At 41.5% G+C, this 17,445-nt stretch overlaps 1 protein-coding gene across 2 annotated transcripts; it reads left to right on the top strand.

Annotated features, from left to right (window-relative positions):
- The first annotated feature begins 333 nt into the window (after window positions 1–333).
- Window positions 334–13,005, top strand: TMEM237 (transmembrane protein 237). Of its 2 annotated transcripts, XM_082055759.1 has the most exons (13): window positions 334–873; window positions 1,108–1,213; window positions 1,972–2,003; window positions 3,489–3,545; window positions 5,169–5,282; window positions 5,660–5,774; window positions 6,503–6,663; window positions 7,276–7,399; window positions 8,381–8,572; window positions 9,532–9,605; window positions 10,040–10,133; window positions 11,342–11,463; window positions 12,712–13,005. In XM_082055759.1, the coding sequence occupies exons 2-13, from the start codon at window positions 1,191–1,193 to the stop codon at window positions 12,777–12,779; spliced, it is 1,176 nt and encodes a 391-aa protein (XP_081911885.1). In that variant the 5' UTR covers window positions 334–873; window positions 1,108–1,190; the 3' UTR covers window positions 12,780–13,005. The 2 variants fall into 2 exon arrangements, with proteins under 2 accessions (XP_081911885.1, XP_081911886.1); XM_082055760.1 differs by lacking the exon at window positions 3,489–3,545 and having other exon boundaries at window positions 335–1,213.
- Window positions 13,006–17,445: the final 4,440 nt, after the last annotated feature.

Below are 17,445 nucleotides of genomic sequence, written 5' to 3'. Positions count from 1 at the left end.
GCCCTGAGCTGCCCGCAGGCCGGGGCTGGAACCGGCGCACGGGCGAACGTTTGCTGGGGGCCCAAGCAAGGATTTCCGCATTGTTTGCATATTTTCATCCATATATAGGTCTCAAAAAATACTCAAGCATGCAAAGCTTTAAATCTGTAAAGCCCGTAGTTAAACCGTCGAGTTTGCACCTGCGCCCCGGGTGCCCCCTCGCAGCGCTGGTGCTGGCACCGGGCTCTCCGCACTTAGAGCCAAGGCGCGTTCTGCTGGAGGGGACACCCGGGGGGGGTGTAGTTTGTTTTTCCCCACCCCGAGCGACAGTTGCGGGTGTGTCCCAGCGCCCTGTGCCGGCTCTTGTGCAAACACAGCGGTGTGGGACACTGGGCGCCAGGGGCACTGTGGCTGCGTGGGCACTCGGCGGTTCTGTCACTCCTGAAATGGTCCTGCGAACCCGTGCCCCAACTCACTCACCTTGGAGTGAGTCCCTTCAGACTTCCGAGATACTGCGAACTACAAGAGTGAAGCTGGTGTTTGTGCGGCAGAGTTGGGGACTTCAGTACAGATGGGACAGCAGAGTATTCACCACTGCCTGTGACTTCCTTTGTCGCAAGGAATAAACAATACAGAAGTCAATCCACTTTTCAGTTGTTTTGTAGAAGGTAACAGAGAGGTACCATAGAACACAGACACAGGCAGCGTATGCTGTATAAAAAGGGGTTTTTTCTTTTTTAGATTTTAGGGTTTTTAAACAAGAACTATCCTAAGCATTTAATAATTGCTGCCACAGGAATGTGGGACACAACAGTCGTGAGCTCTGCTCTCTGTGCTGGTCTCTCCCTGTTAAGTGGCGCTTGCTGTCAGGTCTTCAGCGTGGCCAGAACCCAGGTGAGAGACTTGAGGCCTAATCCTGCCAAAACCCTTCCTTGCACGAGTGGTCTCGTTCATTTGGGCTAAACCCAATTATGTCAGACTTGCTCACTGGATCCTGTATGGAGTTACTACGGGTTCTGCAGTGCAAGTAGCGTTTGCTGCCCCAGAACAGGGGAGTAGAGCTGGGCCCTAACCGGGGCGGGGAGGTTCACGTCCAGCTAATCCTGGCTGCTGGAAGCTTATTTTTAGTTCAGAATTAGCTGCGGTTCAGCGTGAGCGGCGCGAGGGAGTGGAGAACAGTTCACAGTGCCTGTGTCAGGGAGCAGCTTCAAATGATATGGGAAAGAAGCAAGTGGTAAGTTTGTGGGGCCTTGAATCTTGCCAGTCTTATGGACTTTTTCATTTCTGATAGCAACTGAATTTTTGGAGCATGGGAAATATTTATTCCTGTATGCTCATTCAATGTATTATACAAAGTCTGAAAGCAAACCGTCTGCCTTTTTCCATATGAGAGAAGCTGCAAACGCTTGGTTTTAGACTGTTAATAAGAGATACTTACTTTTAGATTTTAGTTGTGTATGACCTGCTGGTAAATATTTTCAAAATAATATGAAAATTAATATTCTAATTTTAGCGCATTTTTCCTAAATAAGCTCATTTTTTAAATTGTTTTTACTTAATATTGTTCTGAATTTACAACCTCATTAACAGAAGATACTTGGCTCATGCTATATACTCTGCAAGTATATTCGACATATAAATTATCGTATTATTTTGATATTTAAATAGAAGGACATATACGCTTTCCAAGGCAAACAATACCTTACGTGAAGAGTGGAAATTATTCAAGTGCAGTTGAAATGCAAGCTGCGCCGTGTACACACTCTGGCAAAAGCTTCTTTATTCCTGCGTTGTGCTGAGCCCTTGTATGGAGATGTTACACATCTCCATAAGGAGTCTCTCGCTATTTAAGAGGCATCTGAACCAAAACATACTCCGCGCGTTCTGCCCATATGTGGAAATAGCTGTTTTCTGCGGGGCGGTTTAAGAGGCGCTCAGTGCGGTGGTTTCAGACTCACCGACGTTGGCTTTTGTCCCTGTCTCGTCTCGCAGTGCCCACCTCGTGCCCTCCCTCCAGTGCCAAGGTAAGAGCGGTTCGTTCCGTGGAAGCGATCGTGCCTTCTGTACTGCAGCATCCTTAAAAGTAATGCAATTAACAGCAATAAGTTGAATAAATACCTGAATAGTAATAACAGCTTTAAAAAATATTTGCTTTGCTTGCTAATTTGTTGTGCCCGATCCCTTTACAAGAAATGTAAAGCATTTTAAAGTTTTACAGAGGCCAAAAAATTTGCTAGACATATTATCTCAGTTTTAATACTCTGAGAGGTAAACCCTTTAAAAAGTTTCAGATAAATAACTACTTCGGTTTTATTAACATCTACTTTAGTTTTACGGATGTCCCTCTTTTTGATCTCTTCTTCCTTCCCTTTATGTTTCATGATCTTTAGTGTATTTGAATAACGAATCCTTCAGAACAGGAATCTCTGAAGTTAGACTAGGTATTCTTTAATAGAGGTATATATAGGTGCATACCAGTTTGACATGATACAGGGTGACATTGGGCTGTTTTTTTCCAGTGCCCTAGTGAGCAGTGTGGAAGGAAAGGCAATTACATAGTTCTTAAGACATGTACTTCAGAATTCATTCGAAGTACATAAAAGCAAATACGATGTTCATGATTGATGATGGTGTGTTCTTAGTAACGTATGCACTGAGATGTTTCATAACTTTTGTTGGTTTGTTACATATTAGGCATACGTAAGACAAGTTTTAATTAGCCAGGTGATTAAGGCTTTTAATCTGATCCACAGCTAGCCAATCAGGAGACTGTGCATAGTCACGAACAAAGTGCTGAGTCTTGACGATGCTTCGGACCCTTAACCCTGTTGTACACAGCTGCTTATAAGGAGAACTGGGAGCGGGGATGAGGAATTGAATCACAAAAGTAATTGCTTCCAAACTAACTTTCTGCTCATCTTTGTTCCTTTTACACTGCGCTTCAACCCCTTTTTCTCCTCCAATGTGAAGTGGAAGCCAAGGTGAGTTATTCTGGCATTAAAGAGAATTATAAACATCAGTAGTTCCTTTGGGTGTCACTTCATCCTCTCTTTAAACATAGGCCCTGTGCTTTTCCTCAGCACAGGTTAATGGCTTAATCTGCATGGATACCTGTGCTGCTATTGCTAGAACTGTCTGTTGGTTTTCTTTGTTCGCTGTTTGCTATTTCCGTATTGAATCAAGGTGATGGGAAGGTCACTGTGCTTTAAACAAGAAGTTCATTCTTCAGACCGTTAGTCAGAGTATTTCAGTTTTCCACTTAACACACGTGCATGCACATCTTTAGCCTCCGGCACATGTCAGACAGATCTCCTGGCCTGTTTTCCTGCCATCTTCTGCACTCCTGCTTGTGTGAACTGGTGAATTGTCATCTTATCTGCAAAAGGTGGAGGATACCTTCACTTGTAAAAAGGAATCCCCCCGCTTAACTAGCAGTGGAGCGGCTGTTAAAAGGGAAAATGGAGGTTTCGCCATGCTGTGCACCTCTGCTTCTGTTTTGTGTCCTGCAGATGAAATTCCACTCAGTCGTCCCAAAAAAAGGAAGTCCAAAGGAAAGACTCCGCTAGGTAAGGTCCTGCCAAGCCTGGAAGCCGTGTTTGTAATCCTGGTGAGATGTGCGCTGTAGCCAAGCTCCCGACAGATACACAGGTTTCAGTCTTGGACTCTATTTTGAAATAGTGTTCTTGATAATGTATTACAGCTGATTTTGTATTGAACGACTGCAGCCTTTTTCCCAAAGAGGTGTCATTTTAGAACAAGTCTGTAATGCTGAGGTCAGCTTGTTCCATCCTCTGCTCTTTGACCCTCAATATGTTCCTGCTACTGCCAATACAACGTCTTGATACTGAGCATTGTTATGTTCAAATGTGTTAAGTGCTTGAATTTTTGAATGAATTCAGATTAAAGTTGTTTAACAAACTGGCTCAATTTTAGACCTTGGCCAAACAGAGTCACAAGTTAATCATTCCATTACCATCAAAGAGTGAAAAGCCTAATACCTGACTAACACCAGAGCTTTGTATTTTTACAAGAAGTGGATCTGCAGATCAAACGTATCGTTTTAAGCAATATTACAAGTCTGCTCTATTTTGGTAAAGCAGAGTGGGTTGATAGAATCTGGTGGATTTCTGTAAACCAGTTGATCCTATGACTTGAGACCGTATGATGCTTTGCTAAGTAAACCTCCTTTATTTGCTTAAAACTGAGGCCTCACTGAAAGAGCTTCGAACGCAACAAGTGGAGCTGTTGCCAGCAGGGCTGCCCAGGGATGAAGTTCTGTTTTTGTTGTTTGCAGTGAGCTGAATGATGGCACAAACTACACCTTGGCTTTCACCATTACTTTCTTGGTTAATTTTGCATTTTGGCACAGAAAACCTTTCTAAAAGGTGGGGGAAACTATGCTTGAAATGAAAGCAAAAATAGATTCAGTTGTTATTAAAAAAAAAACGCAGTACTTGAAAGAGCTATGAAAAGGCAGATGAGATGTGGAATGGAGAAGTAACCTCCTGCTTCTAATCATGCAAATCAATGCTCCTGCTGCTAGAATGTTTGATGAATTCATGTAAACTTCTCATGGAAATGTACTTCCTCCAAGGTGTAGTAATTAATCTCTTAGACTGGAGCAAACCTCCTTCGGTGGTGTTTTATTCTACTCCTCCTTTGTTCTTGTGGTGTTTGCTTAGCATTTACATTTCCCTTTGATATTACCCCATTTTGCCTTAGCGTGTATCTGTGTGAATCAGCTTGTAACAAACTCTTAATTTTTCTTGTCCCTTGCATTATAATTTTTGCCTGTAGGAAGGAAAAATACAGCAGTATAGTTCTTTCCTGGGGTAGATCTCCTTTGTCAGTCCTCTGGTGTGTGCCCAAATGGGAATTGTGCTGCTTCTTGGACGCTTGAATTTCCTCCTGGGCATGAAACTGTCAGGATGAAAGGAGGGGTGTCAGTTATCACCTTGTATATTCTTACTTATCACATCTGTTTCTCAACTCTTCCGGTTTTTAGCCAATACATTTACCTCTCAGCTGTAAGCCGGGCAAATCTGGAGGTTCTGCACAGTGTAGCAAATGGCAGCTTTTTCTGGGCAGCAGGGGGATTGGACTGGATGATCTTTTGAGGTCCCTTCCAATCCCAAACATACTGTGATACTGTGAATTAAGGTGGCTGGATCTTTTCATCTGGTTTTCAGACGGCATCGTCCAAGCGGCCGTTCGCCGGCAGTCGGAGAGCAGCGAGCCCCTCACTCCTGAGCCTGCCGGGGGCCCTCCGCAGAGGAAGCGCAAGAAGAAGAAACCCCCTGCCGGTACGGGAAATAACTGTAGACTGCAAAGAGCACCGAATAAAACTTGGGAACACAGACACGGAATTGGCCAACTTGTATCGTGGCTTAAAACCTTTCAAATCCCATGCTTTCAGACATAGAACAGCTGAAAGTAATCTCTGGGTGGATGGTAGCGTTCTGTTTCTGATTTCAGATTCCATAGGGTACAAACGTTCATGCAAATAATGAAATATGGTTTTGGAAGTGATAAAATAGATCCTTTATATAATTTAAAACTCAGAAGAGCATGACTTTTTTGCCACTGTGTTTATATAATTACTGTTAATGTATTTAGGTGAACTTATTTCCATTTTTATGAAAGCTGTGAAACTTTCATGTGGTTTATTTTAAATCTTCAGATTCGGAGACCTCTTTTACCCAGCAGAATGTTGCCTCCTTATTTCAGAATGGAAATGGCGTGGATGTCCCTGAAGCTGAAGAAACAGGGATCCGCAAACAGAGAAAAAGAGCAAAGTGAGACAAAACTAGTACAGCCCATCAATGGGGATAACTGATAGTGAACATCACTGAGTAGCATTTCACATTGTCACATTGCAAAGACATACAATGTGGAAGCCCACGATACCATTCAGCCTGTGCAGTAAATTGTGGGTGTGCCGTTCTTTCCAGGGTTCAGGTCTAACGTTCCTCACTTGTTTGTTTTACGCGTACCTGGATGCATTGCAGTTCTGAATACATTTACATGAGCCTCATATTTCAGTCACATGCATGAGAAAATCAGAATGTGTAACTGCTTTCTTTCATTCTTACTATCTTTTTTTGTAATTTTATGAGAAACTTAAGTGCCTTTTCGTCCTTTTTAATTGTCTTTTCTCCAAGAGCCACGCCTTTAAATCATTTTAGTCACCTTTCTACCAAGAGCATCCATTTTCTTGGCCTTGTGTTTAGTCTATATTTTTTTCCTAAGTGTTAATCTCTTGATGTGTATTTCTTCCCACCTTATTGGCTTGACACAGAAAGGAATTTAAATAGGAAAAAAAAAAAAAAGAAGGATTAGCTTTACGGTTTTAATTAACCAACTCCATGACAACTTTAGTTGTTAAAATTATAAATGAAGGTGATATTAGACGGGTTGGTAGCCTGACTGGTTGGCATCAGTCAAGTTAGACATGTTCGATGTTGAGCTTTTACATTTGCCTTCTTGTTCTTTCTCTGCCCCGTTGTGTGTTCTGTGCCGGGAGGAAACCTCGGCCAGCCGAGACGCAGGGTTCCAATGAGCTGGAGGTGGAGGAGGAGGACATCATTGACGAGGAGGACGGGAAGAGCCCGGAGCAGCACCCCGTGTTCGCTGCGCCCACTGGCACCAGCCAGCCTATTAGCAAAGTGTTCGTGGAGAAAAATCGTAAGTACTTCTTGGGGTTTGAGTAATTCAAGGACATCGTTGCAACTAAAGGAAGCAGTATGGTATTTAAAATCCAAATACTGCATTCATGGGAAGAATTAAAAGATTTCCAGCACAAAAATTATTTGGAAAGAAATATACATTTTCATTTTCCAACAGGGAATATTAGTGTTGCTGTGCTGGCATATTTAGTTGAGTTTTTGAATTCCATACTGTGTGTGAAAAAGGCTGTCATAGTACCTAGAGAAGAAAGTATCATTTACTATATTGCAAAAAATCTTCAAGTGGAATTTTTGGGGGGTTTGGTGGTGGTGGTTTGGTTTTGTTGTGGGTTTTGGTTGGTTGGTTGGTTGGTTTTGTACCAGGGAACACTGAGTAATTATCCAAAATGCTTTGCACATTCTAAAATCTGTAGCGTGACCCACCAGGGCGCATCACGCTGACTGAAGCGTCCTGACATGAATGTCACTTGACAAAGGGCACGACGTGGGAGAAGAAATTTTCTGATGGAACTTCTGATGCTTACAGCTATTTAACACCAATAACTATTACTGTAGAAATGATGACGGAAGGTAACAGCACTTTCTAAAACTAATTTCCTCATTCTTTCAGGGCGTTTTCAAGCAACTGACCGTGCAGAATTGATTAAAACCACTGAAAATATCAATGTACTTATGGATGTGGAGGCTTCGTGGACTACCAGAGATGTCGCCCTCTCGGCGCACCGAAGTTTCAGGTGAAGGATAAACATTTAATGTAAATAAGCAGAAATCAGGGTTGTTTTTTCCCTCTTCTCCCTTAAAGTTAGCACTTTTTCTCTGTCATTGTGATGTATCTTTTTTGCTTTTGGATATTCCCAGTAAACGGTGGTTTGGGATGGAACAGGTATAAAGCTTCTCAGTCCTCTAGCTTTTAGTATTTGTTGACAAGAATATTTCTAGTCTAGACTAATCACATGTGAAATGCAACTTATAAAAAGAATAACTAGGGAAGTCATATTGCAAAGATTCAGACAAAATCTGAATAGCAGGAGATTGATCAGAGAACAAAACACTAGAGACCTACAGAAAGAATGTGTTACAAAAGGAGATTCACCCATCAGCTGTAATCTGACCAGTATAAAAATCCTCGCATTCAGGTAGTTCTCAAAGAAAAATCATGGCTGGTGAAACAGAGGGATGAGAGAAATTGGACTGGGCTATAAGCTTGCACACAATAGCAAAAAATATTGCTTTTTAATATGTGTTTGCATGGTGGGAAGATGACAGCCATTTTCTTCTCTGGTGTAATTTGTCTGGAAGCGTGTGTTTCCTTCTCAGCTTTTTCGTAGCAAGAAAGGTAGTGAAAAGACTGATGCAAGGACAAGTTTAAGAGCATTGCATAAGGTGGAAAGCTTGGGAAGCTACAGGCAAAATGGGAGAGTGCAGCCAGTGAAAGGATTTGATTCTGGTAACAGTAACGAAGTGGTGGTAGGATCAGGCAAAACGTGTTGGTTCTCTTTGGGTGCTCAGGTGCTGGGGCAGTCTGGCAAGGCAGGAAGCAGAAGTCCCATTGCTTAGACTCTTTAGAACCTGATCAGAAATGCACCCAGAAACAATTTGAAAGGGATCCTGACGCAGCAGTGGGGTTGAACTGATGGATTCATAGGCCTTTTCTATCTGTAGTAATTTGCTCATTTAAGGTGCTAACCTTGCTTAATGTTCTTTTCTCCATTCAGGGTGATTGGACTCTTGAGCCATGGCTTCCTTGCTGGCTATGCTGTATGGAACATCATTGTTATCTACATTTTGGCAGGAAATCAGCTTTCCACGGTTTCTAACCTGCTCCAGCAGTATAAGACACTAGCATACCCAGCTCAAAGTTTGTTCTATTTTTTGCTGTCTATCAGTACAGTCTCAGCCTTTGACAGGTGAAGTATGTTTGTATTTGAAAGGTGTACGTAATTTGTGTGCAGCATGTTCCTTTCTCCTTCCTCTGGCACATTTTGATGTGCTGTTGATGATTTAATGTGATATACTTAAAAGAATGATTTTACATATGGCTGGCTCTACAGATAAAAGGTGCACTTGTGCCTTCAGGCCTTTGTAACTCCTTTCTGTCTATTGCCTGCAGCTGTGCTTCAGTATGCCTGTGCTGTTCGGGTGATCATGAGGTGGAACACCGGGGAGAGCTGACCTGGTTGTTTCTTTGTGGGGGAGAGGGGTGAGGGTTTCTATCAGGTTGCTCTTCATGCGACTCCATTTGCAGTCAGATTAGCACCAAGGCTGTGTAAGCAGTTTTACTGTTTTAGCTGGGGTTTCTATATTACAGCTTAAGAGTGGGAAAGACCAGAAAAAGGAGCAAAAAACACGACAAACAGAGTAGATTCATAGATGTTTCTTTTAGTGACAGGTAGTGTCCACCACAGCATGGCAAGCCAGGGCAGAAATCTGTTCTATGATGGAAATGGTGACTTTATTTTTCATGGAGGGGTGGCAGGGAGGAGGGCCAAGTTATTCTTAATGGCTTCAGCACACGTGTAAGCTATGGGAGCAGTGATATTCACGTAACTCAGTTGGTAGTGTGGATGCTGAAATGAATGCTGAGGATTAGAGAGGGGACAGATGTGTCCCCATTCGCCCTGTCGCAGAAAGGACTGCAATGTAACAGCTACAAACCTCATGGAACGTCTTCCTTAGGTTTGGTCTTTCTTGGATTTGGCACGACGATGATCCTTGCCTGTGTGTGGGATATAGTTGTGTATTAACGCACTGTAACAGACGCAGAAAAAGCTGTCTTGCAAAAAGTAAAAGAATGATAGAACACTGTTAGAGGGACAATATTGTTATCTTACTGGCCTGCGTTCATGACTCCTGTTTTTGTAATCAGGATCGATTTGGCGAAAGCATCAGTTGCACTGAGGGGCTTTCTCACCCTGGACCCAGCAGCATTAGCCTCTTTCTGTAAGTATTCTAAAGCTGTCCAGAAAAATCCCACATACAGTTTCCATTGAAATATTCCTCCCTGGTTATTTTCTGCTTTAGAATAAATGACTAGTTGAAAGTAGCATTCAAAGGCTATGAACTCTTTGCTATATATTTTTTTAATCATTTGCAATAGTGGGCTGTGAGAGAGCGGGAAACCACTTTTGAAGACAAACCACACACCTGGCAAAAAGCAGAATCACAAGATGCCACCTTTTATGTAGCTGATCGATTGCAGAAGTGCAGAAACCAGATTTTGATGGGTCAGGGGAATGCTGAAGAAGAGAGAATGATTTAAAGGGGACTGTCATTTGAAGCAGTGGAGTGCAAGGAAAAAGCAGTGATAATTATCATGTCACGATGAGACAGTTGTTCTGGTGTTTGTCTGACACTACTAATTCCATTTCTTCCAGTGTACTTTGCTGCTCTGATCTTATCCTTAAGCCAGCAGATGACATGTGACAGAATTAATCTCTACACACCACCTTCGGAAAATGGCAGCCTCTGGTAAGAAACTTAAGAAATCACGTCTGAAAATTATCACACAGCCCACTTAGGAACCTCAGTCAGACTGGTGGATTGAAAAGGTTATACAGCATACGTAAGAAAGCGTTAATGAAGGATTTCATTACTAAACCTGCCTTTTTCTGAGCTTGTCCTGAATCTTTGATAATTTGACTCAAAAATGAGAACTCAAGGATGGGCTCGGTGGTGTTAGTCACATATCCATTAAGCCTCAAACAAGAGCCTGTTGGAATGATGCTGAAAATTGGCTTTGGCAGGAACTTTAAGAATGTCTTTTGCTGGAGAATGAAGACCCTAGTGAGGCAGCCCTTCTGTGTTCAAGGGCAGGGCATTCTGTAGAGATCCAGCACTGGTCTTGAAGGAGATGGTCTAATCTGTCCAAGAAATGAACGTCATGGTATTGCAAAGAAGTGGTATGTCTGCTAACAGGATGCAGACCCAGCTGGCAGGAAATATGAGACACGGTTTCATGCCAGGAGATCCCATCCAAAACTGTTCCTTTTTGAAGTAGATAGTGAATGGACTTGAACTCCAGTAGCATGAGTGTTTAAAATAGAGCAGGAGAAGCAGAACAAAAGCATTTATATGAAAATTTGCTGGTTTGGGCAGTTAGATATTTTTTCTTTTGTTTTAGGGCTTCTATAAATGCTTGTTATTTATTAAAAAGCCTAGATTCTAGTAACAAAACCTGCCAGTGTTACAACAGTCGGAAAAGTGTCAGCTAACTTAAACTGTAAGCTTTCCAAAGCCCTGCCTCATCCACCCCACGGCATTTATACACGAGTCCTCACACTGGCTTCCAGACAGACTTTACTGACTTGCTGTTCACTTGCCTTGCAGCCTCCCGAGGAAATGCTTAAAAATAAGATTGACTGACAGTGTTGCAAAGTGTCATTCGCCACAGTAAAATCTGACCATGTGTTTTGATTTTTATGTTGTGTCTCTTGGCCAAGAAAAGGATTTTGCTGTTGAAATCTTCAAGTGGATATTTTCTCTAACGGAGTTTCTTAGCTGAGTTGCTGTCTCTGGTAGTCACTCTCTTTGCATTCCAAGACCATCAGGATGGCACAAGTAGTTCTGATTTCACATCTGGCTTTGCAAGTGTGCTTTTATGATAACTGTTGAAATTATTATTGTAACCTGTATGTACCGGTAGACACTTGACTGATCGGTTGATGTGCTTTTCCCAGGATGGCGGGTACAGAGGAAGAAATTGTTCAACCGTGGATTGTGGTCAATCTGGTAGTGGCTATTCTCGTTGGGACAAGTTGGATCTGCTTGTCTTACCGACCAGAGCTAGACCACAGTGAAGGTAGGAAACGTTACTAGGCAAAATGTTGATTGTTCAGGCTTTTGTCTGCTGTGACCTGCATTTGGTGTTCAAGACTAGTCCTGAGAAATGTTGTGGCCGAGGAAAAACAAGCATCTCCTGGCAGCTTTCCAGAGCAAATGCTTCTTAGGATTCTGGTGTCTGTTCTTAAAGAAAAAGCAGTAATTTAAAAAGGAAAGAAAAGCCTTGTTTGTCCCGGCTGAAGCAATGCAAATTTTGAAATGCGAGAGTGTATGCCTGATCTTCCCTGAAGAATAATTTTTACTTTAACAGTATTTTGAATATTTAAAATGTATTTATTCTGCTTGTGTTGTAGAAAATTCCCTAAGGTTAATAATGTTCCTTTTGCAAATGCTGAATACGCTTTGAGTTCAGTATTGTTTTCAATAGAACATTGCAGTGTTTTTTGGAAGTCCCAACCTTTGAAAAGTCAGATTTGTCCTGGCGGAACAGGAATTCAAGTGAGCGCTGCTTGCATTGGCCCAGGCTGGAGGAAGGGGCAAGCGAGTCATCCCCTTTTCTTAGAATAGGCTTTGCTAGAGCCTAGGCCTTCTGCATTTGTTGTTCCAGCTGGGATCCAAAAGGTGTTTCCTAACTCAGCTTTCCTATCAAGTGCATGCAGCCTGTGACTTGAAGCGAGGATGTACTTAGAAAAATCACGTTTCAACTTACTAGTCAACAGGTATCCAAAGAGCATCATGTTTTGAAGCACAGATTTGTGTTTGTGAGGCTGAAGACTGGACATGTTGCTTCTCATTATTTTAGAATTATAACATGCAGATTTCTGTATTTCAGCTGGTCCCACTTACTCTGCGTATTTCTAATAACTCAGTTAGTGAGTTAAAAAAAACAACTAGGTGGCAGCCTTTTCAATCTTTGACAGTAAAACTTTTAAAAGATGTTTAATTTAAAAGCTATTTTTAAAATAATAAAGACTTAGCCAAGGCAGCAAGTGGCAAGGTTTAGCTCAGGTTTTGATGAGCTTTTCTGCTATTTACATACTGCGTATGATCAGCTGCTATCATCGTGACTAATTCAGTTGATTTGGAGGGGCAACAATAGTTTTCTAAAGACAGCCGTGGCCCTGCCGTTTCTGAGTTGTTGATACCGTGATTGGGAAGAAAAGCAGGTGTCTTGGGGGAAGGCCAGAGCACTTTTCAGGAATAATGAAACTGTATTCAGGTGAAACTTCTTTTGAAAGAAAACATAATTCTTTTCTGTCTCCTTTAGAGCTGATGTTTCATGCTGAAATCAAGGAATTTCCCCAGGGAGATATCATACCCAGAGTTCAGCCGTAGCGTGGAACAAGCATCTCTAAACACCGTAGCTGTGACTGATGGCTCAACATGTTGTGTATTATAGCCATGTATTATAACTTTCATAAAGAAAAAAAATTATTTTTATATTGTATATGTTTGATTTTGATCTTTTTATGTATGCTACAATTTCCAAATGTGATTGAAAACTTTTATACTTTTGCTTTTTATTTTACAAAGTGGATTATCTCTTAGCCTGTAGAGTCAAGGTGATTTTGTGAGTATTGCTACCTATATAACCAAAGCAGCTGGGTGGATGCAGAACATCAGGCGTCTAGTACTTTTTTGAATGCTGTGCAGTCTTCAACAACCTGCTTTTGTTACTAATGCTGATAGTAGTTTGCTTTCCCGATTTGGCTAAATAAAAAACCCCAAATCTTAAGAAGAAAGTAATCTAAAGAAGATTATAACAAAACAGTTAGGAAACAGAAAAAGCACAAAGTTAGTAAGCATCAAATAATCTGGGTTTCATTGTCAGAAAAAGCATTTGCGGGAATAACGGATTGGATTGTTGGGGATTTTGTTTAATCATTCCTTAAAAGAGGACACTTTCTTCATCTTCATTTAGTTCTCTTGACAAAGATCTTGTTGATAAGTTCGTTCAAGTTGATGTAGATACAAGAAATTGAAGTTTTAATGTTGCAACAGTTTGGTCAGCTAATGAATACTTAAATATATATTTTAAACAACCACGGTGGTTTTGGGTTGTCAACAGGATATATGGACGCCCTGTAATTGATCAAGACAAGACGCGTAACTATTAGAAAGCCGTTCACAGGAATAATGTTCTTGTACGGCAAGAGCAATAGTGGGATTCACTGCTCTTTCTAAAGAAGCTTGGATTTCACAGCTGTTACAAATGTTCTTTATGCTTATTTTGATGGAGATCGCTTTCCTCCAAAGGGATGTTTGTTGTTTTTGTTAGGATGGACTGGGAGACTTCCTCCTAAAATTACAAGAAAATGCTTACCAAAGCAAAACTCCCCAGCAAGCCACCCTCTTTGTAATGGTGTAATGGTGGCAGTTGGTGGCTTTCCATTTTGCTAGCCAACATTCTTTCATATTAAAGTGGCAAAATGAAAGCATTGCAGATGGGAATAACTACAGATGTATTGCAGGATGAAACAAGCTCCTTAGACATCAACAGGTGCTAGTTTGAAATCAATTTCTCAGGAAATTATCATCACCTAAAGCCGCAAACCTGTTTGTATATGTCATTTAATACGTAGTGATTTTTGCGTTGTTTGATGCGTATATTAGAAGTGTGGTTTTAAAGGTTGTGCAGTTGTCAAAGTTCCCTGGAGAATTACTGTACTTTCTAGTAGTGAAATTAAGCTTAGCCCATAAAACGCTTGAAGGGGGATGTTAAAGAGCCAGTAACTTTCTGTACTGTTACCTGAATTACTTTAAAACAAGGATGGGAGTATTAATAACTAGGGCTGCTGCTGCCCATTGAGGAATTGAGCTCTGTTGTGCCCATCCAGCAGATTTAAGTAATTCAAAAATTCAGTGTTCATGCCATGTTTCAAATGCTGTGGTAATGAGAGGCTGGGGGGAGGAAAGACGTTCCACAGCTGTTGGCTGCATTCCGGGGCATTCACTTTGTTGTGGGAAGGAGCTGTTTACATTTTTTGTGAATTGTTACAGCTTTTGTGTATGTATTTTTGCAAACTGTAGAGCAAATTTATGGCTGGCACTGCATCCTACATTAAAACGGAAAGCTTCAGGGTGCCGCTCCCCTTCAGTGTTGCACTGGAGGTTCTTGTCATGATGTGGCTGTAGGAGATGAGGCACTACTTAGTGTTCCTGTGTAGGCTGCCACCGCACTTTCTCCAGATGTGGTAAATTCGATTTACAGAATTCTTGAGCTTCTCTTTGCTGCTTGATTATTTCTCTCATCATCTTGGCATGGTAAGCAGTGTGATTTTGTCCATACAGTGTGAAGCTCAGGCAACACTGTGCTAAGGCATCGAATCAGTACAGGAAAAGCTTGAATAATATTGTTGCCTAATTTCTAACATTACTACTAGGAACTGGCCTCCAAGTATCCCTTGGACAAAGCAATGCTAGTCAAGAGCCAGATTCGTTCTCACTGTGAGATACAGTAGTTTGTTTAGATTGTTCAGCAGAGTTAATGAACTTAATGGGATCAACATTTCAAACCAGGCTTGTCTTTCCAGTGTATCATCTTTTGGGAGGGTCTGAGTATGTGAGTATTTATAATCAATGAGGCTTGAGGTTGCCATTTAAAATGACACTTAATAAACAGTTTGATGGCTTAAATTATCTATTTTATAAAGTACTTTTCATTCCATTAAGCTTCACAATTAGTTTAACTGAGCTTTTTGGTTAGTTACTTGGAAAGTTTTAGAACAAGTTTGGAAAGTAGATGTGTAATTACAGAACATGCAATATCTGTAGAAGCCTTAACTGAGATGCTTTTGTCATTTCCATACCATTGTTTTTAATGCAGTATTTTTGCATTACGAAAAAATTGCAAATATGTTAGTGCCAATTTCTTGTTTTTACATATATTAAACAATTAAATAGCTGCTCTATACTAGTTAGAAATTATTATACTACTTTGTGCGGTTTCCAAATGATTAGTCATTTAAAATCTGGTTAAATTCCAGGTGTTGTTCGGTTTTTATTTTCTCCTTTTAAATGTTACTCTCTCAACGTGAAGCCAGGTGGCGTTAATTTGAAAAGTATCCTTTACAGTTGTTCTTTTTTTTTTTGGTATTGCTGAGGTAAACTTCAGGAAGGTTACAGTTAGATCAGAATTCATCACTTGCAGATTTGCAGCAGAATTAGTTTATATGACTGAAGGCTTGGGGATGAAATAAATAACTTACGCTTTTTCTATGGATAAACAATGTTTAATCCAATTCCTTAATTGTATTCCTTAAACATGTGTTCATGAGAGCATAAGCAAAACAGCGCTGGGTGCGCGGGGGATTTGCTCTGCCAAACACGCACACCTTCTAACAATAAGAAGTGTGCTTAAATACAGTAAGGGATTACATATTCATAATAACCCCAGGAATGCCTATACATATTCATAACCTTTCCCGCTTCTTATTAAAATGAGTCTCAGGTAACCATTTCCATAGTCTCCTCCCTGACCCTCCCCTGTTCCACCTGCGCAGTGTCACTTGGTGAATTTGAGGGGTCTTTGGGGGTCTTTGGATGAAGCTCCTCATTCACAGTGAACTTTTTACCTGTGGCTCATTATGATGAACTGGCTGGAACCCAAGCTGCCAAGTTGACGGAAACCAGACTGGCACCCCCCTTTTTGCTGTAAATCTTGGCTGTCTTGTCTCCTCAAGGTTGCAGCTGGTGCTGTAAAACTTCTTATCTCAGCATTCGATCAAGTCCTGCTTTTTTCTTAGCACAATTGGTTACATACAGCTCTAAACTATTCATTATGTGGCTTAAAGTGTTAGTTTGTTAGGAGGTCCTTATTATGTAGTTGCTTAACCCTTAAAATGTTAGTTCCCTCTATCAATATGACTTCATTAAAAAGTTTCATAACTTTTCACATAGAACTTAACCACTTTTCCCTTTTCCCAGGTTCAGAGCCCGTGCCTCATTTGGTTATATCTGTAAGCATTAAACATCTCAGCACGAATCACAGCTGTATTTCTCACACTGACGTTACCTAGAGGAAGTCTCTGTTTCTCCCGGGTGTCACAGTGTCGCTCCCCTCACAGCGCGCAGCACACGCAGCCCTCCGGCCGCTCCTTCTCCAACTGGTGCTTTTGGGAATGTATTTTTTCCCTGATTCTCCCCTTCGTAAGGACGAGCTGTGTGTCGCCGTCCCTTCCCCGATCCAGCCTGACCGTTTCCAGCCGCCCTCCAGCGCCGCCCGTAACGGGCGGGAGGGGGTGGCGGGGCCGCCATGTCAGACGCCGTCTGAGGGAAGCGGCGCCCGCTCCCTCCCGCCTTTTCCGCCCTGTCAGCCGGGCAGCTGCGGCCGCTCGGCTCTGATGGGGCTCGTTTCAACCCCTGGGGATTAAAATACTTATTTCTTAACGCGAACAGATCTGGGTTCCTCTGCCTTTTCCACCCCCTTCGTATGGTAGCAGCAGCTAATGCACGCCTGTGTAGTAGCTGCAGTGGACTGCACCATATCACTTGAATTTTTGAGCGGTGTTGTTTTTTTTTTGTTTGTTTGTTTTAATTATTTTTTAAAAAATTTTATTTTGTTGACTGTTAACTGCTGCTTAGTTGCTGCTACCTAGCCCTAGTTTGCACTTTTCTCTTGATTAAAATATAGCTTCCACCTGGATGGTGCAATGAGGACAATGTTCCTGCAATACCTTTATGGTGTCTTTCAGTTTAATTCGTTAACCAACATTAAATGTGTTTTCACATTTCAGCGGATCTTTGGATTGGTTAACAGGAGTTACGCAGCTTTTCGGGCTTGGGTCATTTAGCAAAGAAGGTGTTGGACACTGTGCAATCTTAATCAGAATTGTAACTGATGTGACAGGTTAGCAGATTAGGTAAAGGGACCAGACCCCTGCTAAAAACCATTACCTTGATGGAAAAAGTACATAGAAATAAGTAGTTTTAATCTTTTTCCACAGAAAGAGACAGCAGCAAATAACTCCACTGGAACACGTGGCTGTTTGAATCAATTTAT

This window comes from Streptopelia decaocto (assembly GCF_964273445.1).
Source record: "Streptopelia decaocto genome assembly, chromosome: 6".
Lineage (NCBI taxonomy): Eukaryota > Metazoa > Chordata > Aves > Columbiformes > Columbidae > Streptopelia > Streptopelia decaocto.
Note: the sequence above shows the minus strand (reverse complement) of the source record. Positions and strands in the feature narration are given on the sequence as shown.